At 37.8% G+C, this 14,002-nt stretch overlaps 1 protein-coding gene across 1 annotated transcript; it reads right to left on the bottom strand.

Moving 5' to 3' along the window:
- Positions 1-289: 289 nt before the first annotated feature.
- Positions 290-13,649, bottom strand: LOC125814800 (coilin). The gene is made up of 16 exons (XM_049494247.1): positions 13,319-13,649; positions 11,894-11,958; positions 11,477-11,809; positions 11,172-11,345; positions 10,403-10,475; positions 4,421-4,522; positions 4,244-4,345; positions 4,117-4,158; positions 3,843-4,017; positions 3,316-3,347; positions 1,826-2,395; positions 1,555-1,626; positions 1,332-1,472; positions 1,032-1,182; positions 869-916; positions 290-754 (listed from the first exon to the last, which is right to left on the bottom strand). Exons 1-16 carry the CDS (start codon positions 13,508-13,510, stop codon positions 570-572), a joined length of 2,457 nt encoding a protein of 818 aa, XP_049350204.1. The 5' UTR covers positions 13,511-13,649; the 3' UTR covers positions 290-569.
- Between the last annotated feature and the right edge of the window lie 353 nt (positions 13,650-14,002).

Raw genomic sequence — 14,002 nt, 5'->3', positions numbered from 1 at the left:
TAATCTAGAAACATGCCTACACGATTATTTTTAAATTGAAGCATAAATAATTAATGTAATAAACACTGTATGCTTGTAAAAATAATTAAATAAATCAGTGAGGGAAAATTAGTCAAATGATTATCTACATTAGTATTGTAATGAAGCAAAAGAACTGTTACAAAAACATCAAACTGGGAGGTAAGTGTAATATCGTACACCACGTGGAAGGTAAGTGAAACGAGGCCAAACCTAAGAGGTCTTCAAAATTATAAATAAAGGTACATCCGACGACTATATTTCATTCCAAAAATTTAACAGGATCCCAGAGTTTTACTGGAATGCAGATATATGGCTTTTCATATCCTTGAATTCCTTTACACCAATGCACAACCCGAATTTAAGAAACAGTGCATAAAGGGGTGCATCAACAACTCCATTTTTACACTGCAAACCTTCCCGGATAATTTCATAATCGAGAAGTTAAAACATAGTTAATTCTCTTCGTTAGTGAGAATTTTGCAAAACTTAGAGAATGAAGCAGGTTAATATACGATAATATGAACAAAATATGCAACTGCAACTTCATCTCATATTTTCTTTTGGGATCTTAGGAAGGCCATTGTAGGGCCTAGCGCAGTGCCCCTCATGGGTCGATATGACCACGGGCTCTTTCCAGTACTTGCCTTATCCCAACTACTTTCCTGAGCTAATTCTGCCTTCTTGGACTTTAGAGTATCACTGAATTGCTCCCACAGGTTTACTCCGCCATTTTCTGTAATTCACATTGATCATTGGTGCATAGTCAGGATCTAGCTATGAAATTAGAGACTAATGGTTTTCATAAATTACTACTCATCTCAGGAATCCGTAAAACATTAGTTCACACCTGAAGGGGTAGATAGTGTTTGTTTTCCATTGCTTACTTCTCCAGCTCCTGCAATAGTAAAATGTAAGGTCACAAAAGAAAATGAAAAGGACCTAGATTTCATGTTTACATCTCCCAGCTTTCACAATCCCATCCTGTAAACATGGGAAAACAATGAAATTACCAGGAACTGGGGTTTCAGTTTTCTTTTTACTGCTTCTAAGCACTGGAGTGGACTCATTGGCAGCAGAACCTTCAATAACCACACCAGGTACTTCTGCTTGATCTGGAGTACTATTCATCAGACGAACTTCAAGAAGTGCTGAAAATTCTATCTGCAAAAGGCCGTGGTTTTGTATTGAGAAGAGTCATATGCATTAAACCTATAGACTCTGCATCCCAGAGGATGACAACTTAAGTTCACTCGAAATATGCATAAATATAGATCACCACGCATAGGAGTGAGTCAATTTTACTGAAGTACCTCCAGAGATCCGTCTTCATTATAAATAGAGCTATCTGGTTGCTTTGAAGACTCATCCTCAGTAGAAATGACTGGAAATTCAGCTACTGGCATCAGCAAAACTCTATTTGCTTCAGAATTATACGACGATATTTTCCCAACCTACAGCAGAAGGGAACATCAAATTTCACAATCACGATGTACATCAATCAGAAGTACATATTATGATGGAGACAAGTTTTACCCGATAAGAGGAAACTTCAGGGGTCCAGGTTGATGATAACTCAAGCAGCCGGTATGCAATCACAAGACCTTCCTGCCAAATTAAAAAACAGTTTTTCTAAATACTAAAATTGTGGTCCACCCAAATCAATACATCAACCACCCAATGTCCGGAGTTTTGGGTAGTGTAGATTGTCAGCTGCTTTGTGTGAGTCTCATTAGTCTAAAGTTAACAGCAGATATCAGTGCAACAGATACTGAAGGCTACAGATGCATTAAAAACAAGAACAAACCTTGGGCAGGCCAGAAAGAAAAGGAAGTGTATTGAAGTCGATTGATTCATGAAAATGAGGCTCCTTTTCACCATTCACCATCTCAGGATGTTTTTTGTTTGAATCTAGAGAATCATTCTTTTGGGAAGATGGAACATTCTCTTCGCCCCAGTTCTGTCTATTACGATTCATTATCTCGGGATGTTCTTTGTTTGAACCAAGAGAATCATTCTTTTGGGAAAACAAGCTTTTCTCTTGGCCCCATTTCTGTCTGTCACGATTCATCATATCAGGATGTTCTTTGCTTGAACCTGGAGAATTATTCTTTTGGGAAAATGAAACACTCTCTTGGCCCCATTTCTGTCTCTTACGATTCATTATCTCAGGATGTTCTTTGGTTGAACCAATAGAATCATTCTTTTGGGAAAATGAGTCTTTCTCTTGGACCCATTTCTGTCTCTCACGATTCATCATATCAGGATATTCTTTGTTTGAACCTAGAGAATCAGTCTTTGGGGAAAATGTAACTTTCTCTTGGCCCCATTTCTGTCCCTTCTTCTTGCTCATCATACCATTCCACTTGAAACTTTCCTGCACGTAACTTGGAAATTCATTACGCAAGAAGAGAAAAGTTATCCCATTAAGAAACACATATATTTCATTTCACGAAACATGCCTACCACTGGTCATGCCTGACACACTGTAACCTATGTCATTATGCTAATCAAAGATGATGCAATTTCCAACAGAAAATGTGTCAAATAAATTTTACCAAGGAGACCAATTTTCTGGTTTTTGCACCATCACATCACATCTAGAAGGAATACTTCAAGCATTTTTGTATGATTTCAGTACAGAAATGAATTATCTAATGGAAGAAAAAAGGAAAAGGGGAGGACCAAGCATCCTACTAAAGATAATTAAATACCTATACAGCAACTAGTGGCCACTTTGTAGAGGACAAGCATGTCTATGCAATGACAATTAGTGAAGCAATTCTTAAATATCCACCAACAATGAAACACTATAGAAACATTGATAACGATTATAACAGATAAACACAAATATTTAAATGGATGAAAATAGGGTTGCCAGCTTATTTTCTTTTCTCCAATCTGTTAGTATAATACAACATATAGCATTTGTTATCCAACATCTGAGATATGGAAAAAGCCAATAAGATTAATAGCATTATGCAAGCTTCTAGAAAATATGTATGCATGACTTTGTTTTGTAGCACAAACTCATTTTCAGGCCATGTTCATCATGGAAAAATTATGTTTGAATCCTCCCTCTTTATCTTTCACGTAACCTTCCACTGAGCCTTTAAGCAATACGAAGTTAAATTTTTAATTGCTTGACACATTGGGATTCTGCACAAGATATTCTTGAGAAATGGTATGCTAAAAAACTTGGATTTCAAGATTTAAAACTCCTTTCAGAATAGAGATACAACATTGAAGAAGAAATCTAGAAAAAGAGCATCACAGAACAACTTGAGCAAAACGTACCACTTCTTCTCGACTCTGCTTTGAAACTTGTTCTGCAACATCCAGAAGATATATCCATATGTTAGATCTTTTCCACAAAATTAAAAAAGATACAAGACTGACACCATTGAATCAGAATCATTTTTTATAGAGGAAAAAAACAGAATCAGATTCATTTTCTAGAGCAGGCAAGGAATAATACACAATCCAAATCCCATCACCTGCAAAAAAGAGGAGAGGGAAAAGGAAGACAAGCGAACAAGGAAAACCAATAACTAATAAGCAACTACAAGTTATATTAAACCAAGCCCCACTGCACCAGTCATATGCCGCACCGAATTTGAGCATCTTATACCTATTCCCTTGGCACGGACGGAACAAAGATTAATGCCAATGACAAGCACCAAAATTATGACCCACTTAAACTTGAATCATTTGATAAAATACAAGATTGCATAATAGTTACTGAAGTGGGAGAGAGTTACAGGTAAATATAAATATGTCTGTATTGGAAGACCACGTAGACTTAACAAAGAGGGGTACAAGACCTTTTCCAACAGGTTCAAAGCGAATATGCCCAGGCCTTATTTCAACTGGAACAACTTCATCTTCTGTGTCACTATTTTGACATGATTGTCCACACGATTTGCTTTTCTCTACTGCATGTTTTTCTTCGTTGGTATCTCCATTCTTATCTTCACCATGAAATTGCTTCCATTGCAGCTACATACTCATGTATTGTCAACAGAAACAGAAGTATAGAGCAGATAAATAATTTGTTTATGTTAGATCACTCACAAGTCCCTTTGGTTGGCCAGTTACCTCTTCTTTTTTAGTTTTAGTTTTCTGCTGCTTCCCATTTCGCTGCAAAGTTTGTTGAGTCAAGTTTCCAGTACATGACGCAGAAGTAACAGGAATGTAAGTTTTATCAATATACATTACTACTCACGTGTCCCAGAAGTTGACCATTAGCCCCGTCATTCAATCGCTCCTTTGGTTGGCAGCTAGGCTCTCCCTTTCCAGCTTTAGCCTGCATTTCTTTCCAGTTCCGCTGAAAAATTTACCCAGCAATAGTTACATTGTATGGCAGTAATAGTTGACATATTTGCGCCATTAGATCACTTACCAGTCCTTCTGATTCAGCATCTGCGTTCTTCTCCTTAATTTTGGCCATCTCTCGCAACCATCGCCTTTTAGCAGATTTTCTCTTGGCACTTCTACTAGGGCCCTGACAGAGAATTGACATTTTAAGTAAGTACTTGAAGACAATTAATCAGATCTTAAAAGTAAATTTGAGAAATGCAATCGCCCTGATTTTATGTTTTATTTTGGATACGTGAAGGTAAAGTTATCAATAGAGTCTATACTAATATACAAAATAAAACAAATTAAACCACAAACAACATCCAGCTAGCCAAAAGAACACTATTGTACTAGCTTCACTATGCTATATAGTTTTTTAATACACAATGCCACCAAAATAATTAAGGTAACAATATCATAAATGATTAGCACAAAGGTAGTGTAAAAGTAGGAAAACATTTACAACAAAGGTCTAGTACCCCATTACAAGGATCCCATGGCGTCTAAAATAGAAACTACATCTGAGAAACCTTTTTTACACAAAAAGTGAAATTTCAAAATACAGTTCATCTTAATCTTCTGCTCAGTGCTGATAATGTCTTCAGAACATCTTGAGTTTCTCTCCCTCCAGATGGTCCATCAAATGCATGTCCACATTAGACTCCACTAGCTCTTCTGCCTTGCCATGCTCACAGGATCATTCCAACTGGTTAGTATTTGCCCAGTTGTTCTAGGCATAGTCCATTTCAAACATTTCATACTCATGAATTGTTTCCATCTAATGTCAGTGCCTAGGCAGTGCTAAAACAGATGATTGTTGGTTTCATCTTATTTCTCACACAAAAAACATCTAGAGCAAATTGCATACCCTTCTACTTTAGGTTTTTTTGGGTCTGAACATCTATTACCACTAGCAAACAAAAACATACTACTTTCTAGGGTATCTTCAACTTCCAAATGTGCTTCCAGTGCCAACAATCTAGCTGCTGTCCAGTGTAGTTTAGGTCTGCATAAGAGGACTGTTACAGTGCAAATACTTTTGCTATTCTTCTCCAGATCAACTGGTATGCTTGCAGAGAAGTGCCCTTAATAAAGAAATCAAATGGCTTGCTGATTTCCCAATCATTGAGGAATCTTCTAAAACTTAGGTTCCGACCATTTGACTTCACACCTTGGCTACAGTTGCATTCTGGTGTTGCATCTGATTGAAAATGTCAAGAAAAAGTTCATTGAGTGTGTCATGACCTATTCAGCTATTATTTCAGAAAGAGGTATTCAGGCCATTTCCGATCTGATGATTATTTACAAAAAATGGTCAAAGGATCCTGATTCACTTACATACACCGACTCCCTAAGTGGAGGACACCATTTTTGAGCACCAAGATCCTTCAACCCCATATATTTCACTGACTGCCCATCTCCATACAGCATGAACCTCCATTTGGAATCTTCACAACTATTTCATCAGAAGACACTTGTCGTAATGCCTCGGGTTCCTTTACCTAAACCAGCCTCTTGGGATTTTCATTTCACCAAAAGAAAATTTGAGCAAACAGATGGATACATTTTGAATGTCTACAGGCAAGTGGCACAAGAGGGGGGTTTAATCATGTGGGATAGCAGAATTGAGAAAAGAGAGCTCATATGCACTGGTATTCGCTCATTAACATGTAGCTTCAAAGCAGTGGCACAAGACTTCTCATGGTGTTTAACTGGAGTTTATGCTCCAAACTCTAGAAGAGAAAGACTTTATTTATGGGAGGAAATTGGTGCTACCAGGGGACTATGTGGTGACTTTTGGGTAGCTTGTGGAGATTTCAACAAAACTAGATTCACCTCTGAAGAGAAGAATGCCACTTCACAGTCCAAAAGTAAGTCAGATTTCTCAAATTTCATGGAGGAAATGGAGCTGATAGGCCCTCCTCTCAATGGTAGGCAATTCACTGGGGCATGGGGAGGCAGTCAGGACTCAGCAATCTAGGATAAAATTAGAAATATCCAATACACAATTCTTCCTAAGGTCATCACAGCTCACTGGCCTATATCCTTGAGATGCGAGAATTGGGACAATACTAAGTCTTATTTTAAATTTGAAAGTTGGTGGCTAAGAGTGGATGGCTTCAAAGAGCAGGTTAAATGCTGGTGGGACTCCTTTGAACCTTAAGGTAGACCAGACCACATTCTAGCAAGTAAGTTAAAGGCTCTGAAGATCAAACTAAAAGAATGGAATTTGGTTACTAAGGGGAACTTGACAATGAAAAAGAACAACAATATCAATCAAATGCCAGTGATTGATAATGCACAACAATAACGAAATCTAAGAAGTGGCTTTAAAACCTAAACTCTCAACAGAACTTGAAGAAGTGGCTATATATAATGAAGTACATTGAAGGCAAAGATCCAGAATTCAATAGTTGAAGCATGGAGACAAAACTACAAAATTCTTCCAAAGATCTCCAAATGCTCACAAGGGAAACAACTACACTGACCACCTAGTGGTTGAAGGAGAAAATTTAGTGGAGACTAGAGATATCAAAGATGAAATTATCAGGTTCTACAAACAGATTTATACAGAAACAGAAGCTGAAACCTGGAGGCCTGATTTCAATTTCACAGAATGATTTCTGAAACCACTGAGCAGGAAAGGGAATGGCTTCAGAGGCCTTTTGAGGAACAGAAGGTTCTGGATGTAATCAAGTTATATGCCACTAACAAAGCTCCAGGCCATATGGTTTCAACATGAATTTCTGCACTCACTGCTGGGATATTACAAAAACATACATCATGTTGGCAACCCAAACTTTCACAGCCAAGAGTTCTTTGGAAAGAGTTTTAATGCTTAAAACGGATATTTGACATTTTAGAAAAAATATTTTTTAATTGATTAAGCAAAAAGTAACTTTTAATCTATTGGACGGACCTAGTGAAAATAAATTGAAAATGAGATCCACCATGCTCTCACCTTGTCCTTAAACCCCTCCAACCCCATCCCTCTTTCCCGCAGCCCTTGAAAGATGCCCCAAACAGTTGATTGATTGAGCTTAATGACATTTAGATGAACCCATAAACTAATTTTTTCCTGCACTTCCTCTTCACAGGATGTATCATCAATTTGAAGCAGAGAAAGCTAGATATATTGTTCCAGTTGTCCTGTGATATCTACCCCACATGTATCTTCCCCCTCAACGCGAGCTGTTGCTTCAATTTCTTCAATCAGTTTCAGCATTTGGTCGTGCTTGACCACTCTGCTCAGACTACTTTGAACATTTTGGATTTAATTCCTCAGAGATTTGAGTCTCCATTCTCATGCAAACTTCCAGATTTTCCACTGATCGTCAAGTACATCGGCTCCAAGTCCTGGGTTAATGAAATAGACTCTATAAAAGGCTTTGGGGTTAATCCCTTCAAAGAAGAGTTCAAACCCAGACCGGGCCCAATTTAACTAGGCCCATTCTTTATTTGTTTTGACCGGGCTAATCTAGCTGGATAGCTGGATAGCCGGATCACCCAAGGAGCCACAAAGCCCATTCTTCCCTTTGTAAAAATCCATAGTAGGTTCCATTTGTGAACCTACAACATTCAAATTCCTATGAGAGCATGTGCCTAACATGTGGCAACTTATATTAATTCCCTTTGTTATGTCCATCAGTTCTTTAGCCAATGGACAAAAGAGCTTAACCTCTTTCCCCTTTGTTGCTTCGTTCTCAAGGATCCGCAGCAGCTCTCCTAGAGATACAACATTGTCTCCCATGCCAGCCCCAACTCCCTCTCTGTCACCCTCCTCCTTCGATGCATATCTGAACATAAGTGGCGCTGCGCACCAGATTGGTAGTGTATATATCAGATTCCCATCGGCTATGTCGATATTTTGAGGTTTTTTACCTGTTGGACCTCGTACCCTGATATGCGTCCATTGGAGATAAATTTTAGCTTCGTCTCCTCCTCATTTTCCAGCCAACCCCCACACGTGTCTCCTATCTCCTTCATCACCTTCTTGTTCCAAAGATGTAAGGGCAAACCTAAACTCCTAATCCAAAACCAGTCAAATATGGTGCTTGAGTGTACCGCATCCTTCGTCGGATACCACCAATCAAGTTATAAAGAAGACCCTGTCTTCTCCAAACATCCATCAAAACATGTTCAGCAGCTTTCAGCTTTCATCAACTTGAACTCAAAGAGAAAATGGTACCCATTCATATCATACACCTGAATGTTCAGGGCTCCCTTCCAGCACTGTTGCGCCTAGTTTCTCACCTCATTGCGTGCGGGAATCTCAACCCCGCCACAGAATCGACCAACTAAGCACCTACACAGAAGATCTGTATCATCATCTTGAGAAGTTACTTTTATCAGAGTGATCTCTGTATCCACTAGCATCTTCCTTTCTGACCATTTATTATTGTACAGAGCTTCCTTAAAGTTCCCCTCCCCTTCTGTAAATTTTTTGAATGTATCTCCACTTATAATAAATGAGCACCTGCTTTTCTGCTAATAAATTCTTCAAAAATTTTAGCAAGATTCCCCTACCCTTCATTAAATTTATTCTAAGGAATAATGACCTCAGAATTCAGATATACCATGTCCCTTGACAGCTATAACAGAAATGAACCTTTCATATTTGTTAAACTTAAAAGTTTTACCCATATTCTCTGAGGTTTCTCCAAGTCTTTTGCAGACCTAAAGTAAGGAACCTTTGCTCAAGGTAAGCCTCCTCAATGAAAGTCTCACTTCTCACCCAATCATATGACACTTCCGACTCTGAAATGGTTTCAGTAAGGTCATAAGATTTTCACCAGATCTGTAATAGCATCTGTTTTCCATCGAAAGAAACAACAAAGTCGAATAGAGGAAGAGAAGAAGAAAACTGAGGAAGAATGAGAGATTCTGGCGATCAGAAACCACCAAAAAAGAAGTCTATAGGTCCGCAAGGGACCTTTAGAAGATTACCTTGGGAAGAGTGCCTGGGAGCATTTTTTGAAAAAAAAAAAGTTGCTAATGTTCTCTTCTTCAATGTTTTTCCGCATGACTTCTTCACGATTGTATTTTCTTTACATACTTGATTTTTGAGATGCATTACTTGAGCCGAGGGTCTATAGGAAACACCCTGTCTACCTTCACAAGGTAGAGGGCTGCATACACACCCTCCCCAAACCGTACTTGTGTGATTACATTGGGTGTGTTGTTGTTGATGATGATGTCCGGCCAGCTAGATTGCTACCGCCCACAAGCATAGGAGTCGGGTAATCCTCCTGGCCAAGGTTGGAGAGATGGGCTCACACTGAGTGTTGCAGTTGGTAAAAACCTGGGATCTCCCGGTAGTGACTCCTTGCCTCAACCACTAAGTCATCCACTTGGGAACATACATCATATGAGAGTGAAGCCATCTTGTTGAGATACCATTTCCATCTTCCATATTTTACATCTCACAGAAATCTCAGAATCCTTTGTCTAAACCATGATTTACGACTGCATAAGCCAGCTATTGTATGTCCCCTTCTGCTCAATATACCCATGATCTCTATAGGTGAAGATGAGAATATTACCTCTCAAACACGTTAAAGTCCGTTCAAGATGTTAAACACTTAAATTGAACCATACTGGCAAATAGAAATAAGTTACAACTATAGAATCTGATCAATCTTAAGGGAGTTTGACTAAGAGCAAGTGCCCCTTATTACTAATTGTTGTGATATCTAGCCTTTCTGAGTAAGCATCTCATGCGTAGTAAAGATCAAATATTAATCTAACTGCTTTGCACAGATTTAGAACTCTTCTTGGATTTTGTTAGCCCTATAGCTTAGAAAGAGGCTACAAATCCTTTTTTTGTGAGCTTAACTGATCTATCCTTGTAAAGCTTGCATCTTCTTGATGCCTTGTAATGAATTTACTTACTTCATCAAAAAAAAGATCCACCAAAATTTAGGACTGTTTTTCCAAACTCCTCCCACCAATAGAATGATTATGTAAAGAATTCTATGTGAAGGAAAAAACAAAAGATGGATGGAAAAAGACAGCTATTATGAACCTTTTTTTTAGTCGCATCAGAGTTGGGGGGCGCCTCTATATTCTCCACATCGTTTTTTTTAAGCTCGTCATTTCTACAAAAAGAGAGAAACTTTGAAACAAGGGAGACATCAAATACATTCATGCAAGAATAAAAAGGAGACAAAACTCGCACTTGCAGATGCCTCTACCAGGCAAGAGACAGAGAAGGTAAACATTGCACGAAAGAGGAGGTCTCCACAGCAAAGGATAAGCAATTTTCGCAATTTTATACATAAATGTCACATTGTACTATATAATTCTGATTACCCCTTTTCGTGTGATAAAGACTAACCTTGTCAAACCACCACAACCAAAAGTTAGAATTAGGGACAAAGAAACATGAAATAATATGGAGCAGAAAAACAATTCAAATATTCACCTGCAGAACCTGGACTGTAAGCATACAAGCCTGACACGGAAAGATGGGTTGGTTCCTTTTAAATAGGACAGTAAAGTCCAAACGCAAAAAAACATTGTCCGTACAATAGAACAACACACTGATACAGAAAGCAACTAGAAAAGCACATACGTAAATCAAAGTACCCGGAAATGGAACCAAGAGAGTCAATACCTTCAATTTTCTTTTAGTAATTGAAACTTTATGAAAGATATGGATCCTCAAACAAGAAATGACCACACAGCCAGTCCAAAAGTAATGCACCAAGAAGGTTTGCAGAAAGAGAACATATACCAAAAAAAATATACTGTAATAATTCATAGAAAGAAATAATATCTTCCAAAGGACATACTTCTTCATGCTGGGTGTCATATGACTGTCCTCATTATCCTCAGCATTTCCTTTATTATTCTCCATATCTTTGTTATTTGAATCAGATACCTTCTGTTTCTTTCTAGTAAGATCTTCTTGTTTCTTGGTCTGCTCATCAAGCTTCTCCTTAACATCAGAACAGTGTTTCTTTTTCCTATGATGAGCAAAGATTTAAGAAGTCATAATACTTACAAAAAAAAATGATTTAAGAATACTTACAAGGTGCATTTAAAGCCTACAAATCTAGGCAAGTCAGGCACACCAAAACAAGAAGTCAAGAATTACTTTGAGCTAGGAAGCAATTCTGATGCTTTTCTTTTTTTGGAAATTGAATTGCCAGCCAAAGCATTTTCCTGGTGTGAAGTATCTTTCTCTGGTTCTGCCTCTTCCTCCTTTTCAGACTCATCTTCAGTCTCTTCACTGTCATAAGACTCATAACCTCCAGCACCATGATCAAATGCTTCATTTGCCAATAACAACGGTCCACCCTTTAAAGGTTGCGTCTCAACAATTTGGAGATTTTCAACTGCATTGGGACCATTATTTCTTTCGATAGCTAAAATCACATTTGGTCCATTATTTCCATCGATAGCTAAATGCCCTCTTTTCTTCTTCACACTAAAGTAAAAACCAGATTAGAACATTCAATCTACACGAGAAACAGATAAACCATGAGAGACAAATTTAAAAACAAACAAAAACCTGACTACATCTTTGTCCTCCAAAATACATGTTGACTCAAAAGGAGGCAAGACAAAACCATCCATCTGCATGAGATGACAAGACAAGACAGTGAGGACCAAGACAGAGAAAATGTTCTTTTCAGTTAGCCTCAATAACACAGTTAACCAAGTGCACCAAAGAACATAGCGCTCAGAGAGGAAACCCACAGCATTGAATAAAAAAATGATAAGCCAGGAAACACAGTTGAAGCAAACAAAGCAGTAATCAGGAGGAAACAACTCAAGAACAGAAGGAAACGTCAAAAAGATAAGTTAATTTACACTTAGGACACATGCAGAAATCAAAGAAAATAGAATGAGGCAGTTACAGAGACGATGCAAATCAATCAACTGTACATGAGAACCATAGTGCTTAGAAAAGAAAACCAACAACACTCAGGGTGCATTTGGCATGGAAGAAGACCTTCTCCATAAAGTTAGTGCTTGGTTAAGGTTGAGTTACTTGAGTATACCCTTGTCCATAACATTGGGAAATAAGAATAGGTTTTGGTGTTACTTTGAAGTCTCAAAGGTTGACAACAATGCCAATTGGTTGAAGCAAGTAACTATGGAGTAAGAACTGAGATATTTGTAAGTGAAAATAACTTCCAGCAATAAGTGAACCAAGTCATTTTTTGAAAAATATTTCTCCTGAGAAAATGTTTTCCACAATTCAACGTAACCAAGCACTACAAAATGATTTCATCAAGGAAAGCATTTTCCAGTAAAATATTTTCCTCCACACCAAAGACACCCAATTCAAAAATTACTCTAAGGCAGGGTTCACAGTTGAAGCAAACAAAGCAGCAATCAGCAGAAGAAAAAACTCAAAACCCAAAAAGCTTCATCTTTTCTTCTTTTTTTTAAACTTTAGGGAACATGCAGATATAGAAAGGAAGGAAGCAGTTACAGGCACCAACAAGATTGAAAAAAAATGTGCTACAGGCCATACTTACACAAAAGAAGTAAACAACTCAAGAATGGAAGGAAATATTTAAAAAAATCAACTTTTTTCAACTTAAAAGCACATGCAAGGATAGTATAAAAGAGAGGGAGTGAGTTTCAGAGACATCCACAACACGGAATCCGAAAATGATAAGCTAGATGACATAGCTGAAGGAAACAAAAGGGGTAATCAACAGGAGGAAAAAAAAACTCCAGAATGAAAGAAAACTTACTCAAAACTTAGACAATTTCGTTAACTTAGGGCACAGGCATAAGTTAACATTTGCAATGCAATGCTCAAAGAAGCAAACCACAACATCGGATACAAAATTGATAAGCTAGAAGCAACACTTAAGCAAACTAAAGCAGTAAACAACAGAAATTTTTCAAAAACGAAGAAATCATTAAAAAAAAAAAACAAATTTTAAAACTCATGACTTGCGGAGGAAAAGAGAGTTACAGAGAGGAGGATGCCATTAGGACAAGAATCATGGAGCTGAAAAGTGTGGAGAAGATAAGAAGAAAGATCAGAAACAGTTCTGTGCTGTTGGGGTTTGAGGAGAAGCCAAGTTTTTACGAAACCCTCAGATTTCTGCAAGTCGCTGAGAATGTCAGGGTCATTGAACGACAATCGAAGCCTAACGCCCTCCATTATTGCTCATGCAATAGAAAGAATCCGGCTTTGGAGCTTTGCAGATGAATTGTGGCTACACTCTTTTCACTTCCCTTTAGTTAAACCCTGGCAGCTTCCGGCATAAACCTCCCTAATTTGCCAACAACTCCGTTTCACCCTTTTTTTTTCTTCTTTGTCCCAACTTTCGAGTATAATGAATATTTTTAGCTCAGTTAATTGGCTATATAAATTTATTTATTTATTTTAGGCCTAATTCATCGGTGGCCCCTAAAGTTGACACGATATTTTATTTAGACAATTTAACTGAGAGATGTTCATTATAGACACCTAATGTATAATCTCGCTGTTTCATTTTAACATTTTTTGTTTACATGACATAATGAGTGTGACACACTCATTGATAGGGGCGTGAAAGGATTATTTAGTTAATTTTTAATTATTTTTTTCATCTTCTTCCCCATTTTCAGCCACCATTTGACCAAATTAAATTTCATCCATTGTGAATGAAGG

This window comes from Solanum verrucosum, unplaced genomic scaffold, assembly GCF_900185275.1.
Source record: "Solanum verrucosum unplaced genomic scaffold, falcon-dt-bn FXZP01000085.1, whole genome shotgun sequence".
Taxonomy (NCBI): Eukaryota; Viridiplantae; Streptophyta; class Magnoliopsida; order Solanales; family Solanaceae; genus Solanum; species Solanum verrucosum.
The sequence above is the reverse complement of the archived record's forward strand: the minus strand, read 5'-3'. Positions and strand labels throughout refer to the sequence as shown.

What these genes read in the sequence shown, in the direction of transcription:
- LOC125814800 (XM_049494247.1), bottom strand. Translation starts at nt 13,510, where the DNA reads ATGGAGGGCGTTAGGCTTCGATTGTCGTTCAATGACCCTGACATTCTC. An exon ending in ATGCTGAATCAGAAGGACTG is followed by an intron (nt 4,346 to 4,420) that starts GTAAGTGATCTA and finishes TAAATTTTTCAG; the next exon opens with CGGAACTGGAAAGAAATGCA. An exon ending in CTAAAACTAAAAAAGAAGAG is followed by an intron (nt 4,018 to 4,116) that starts GTAACTGGCCAA and finishes ATGAGTATGTAG; the next exon opens with CTGCAATGGAAGCAATTTCA.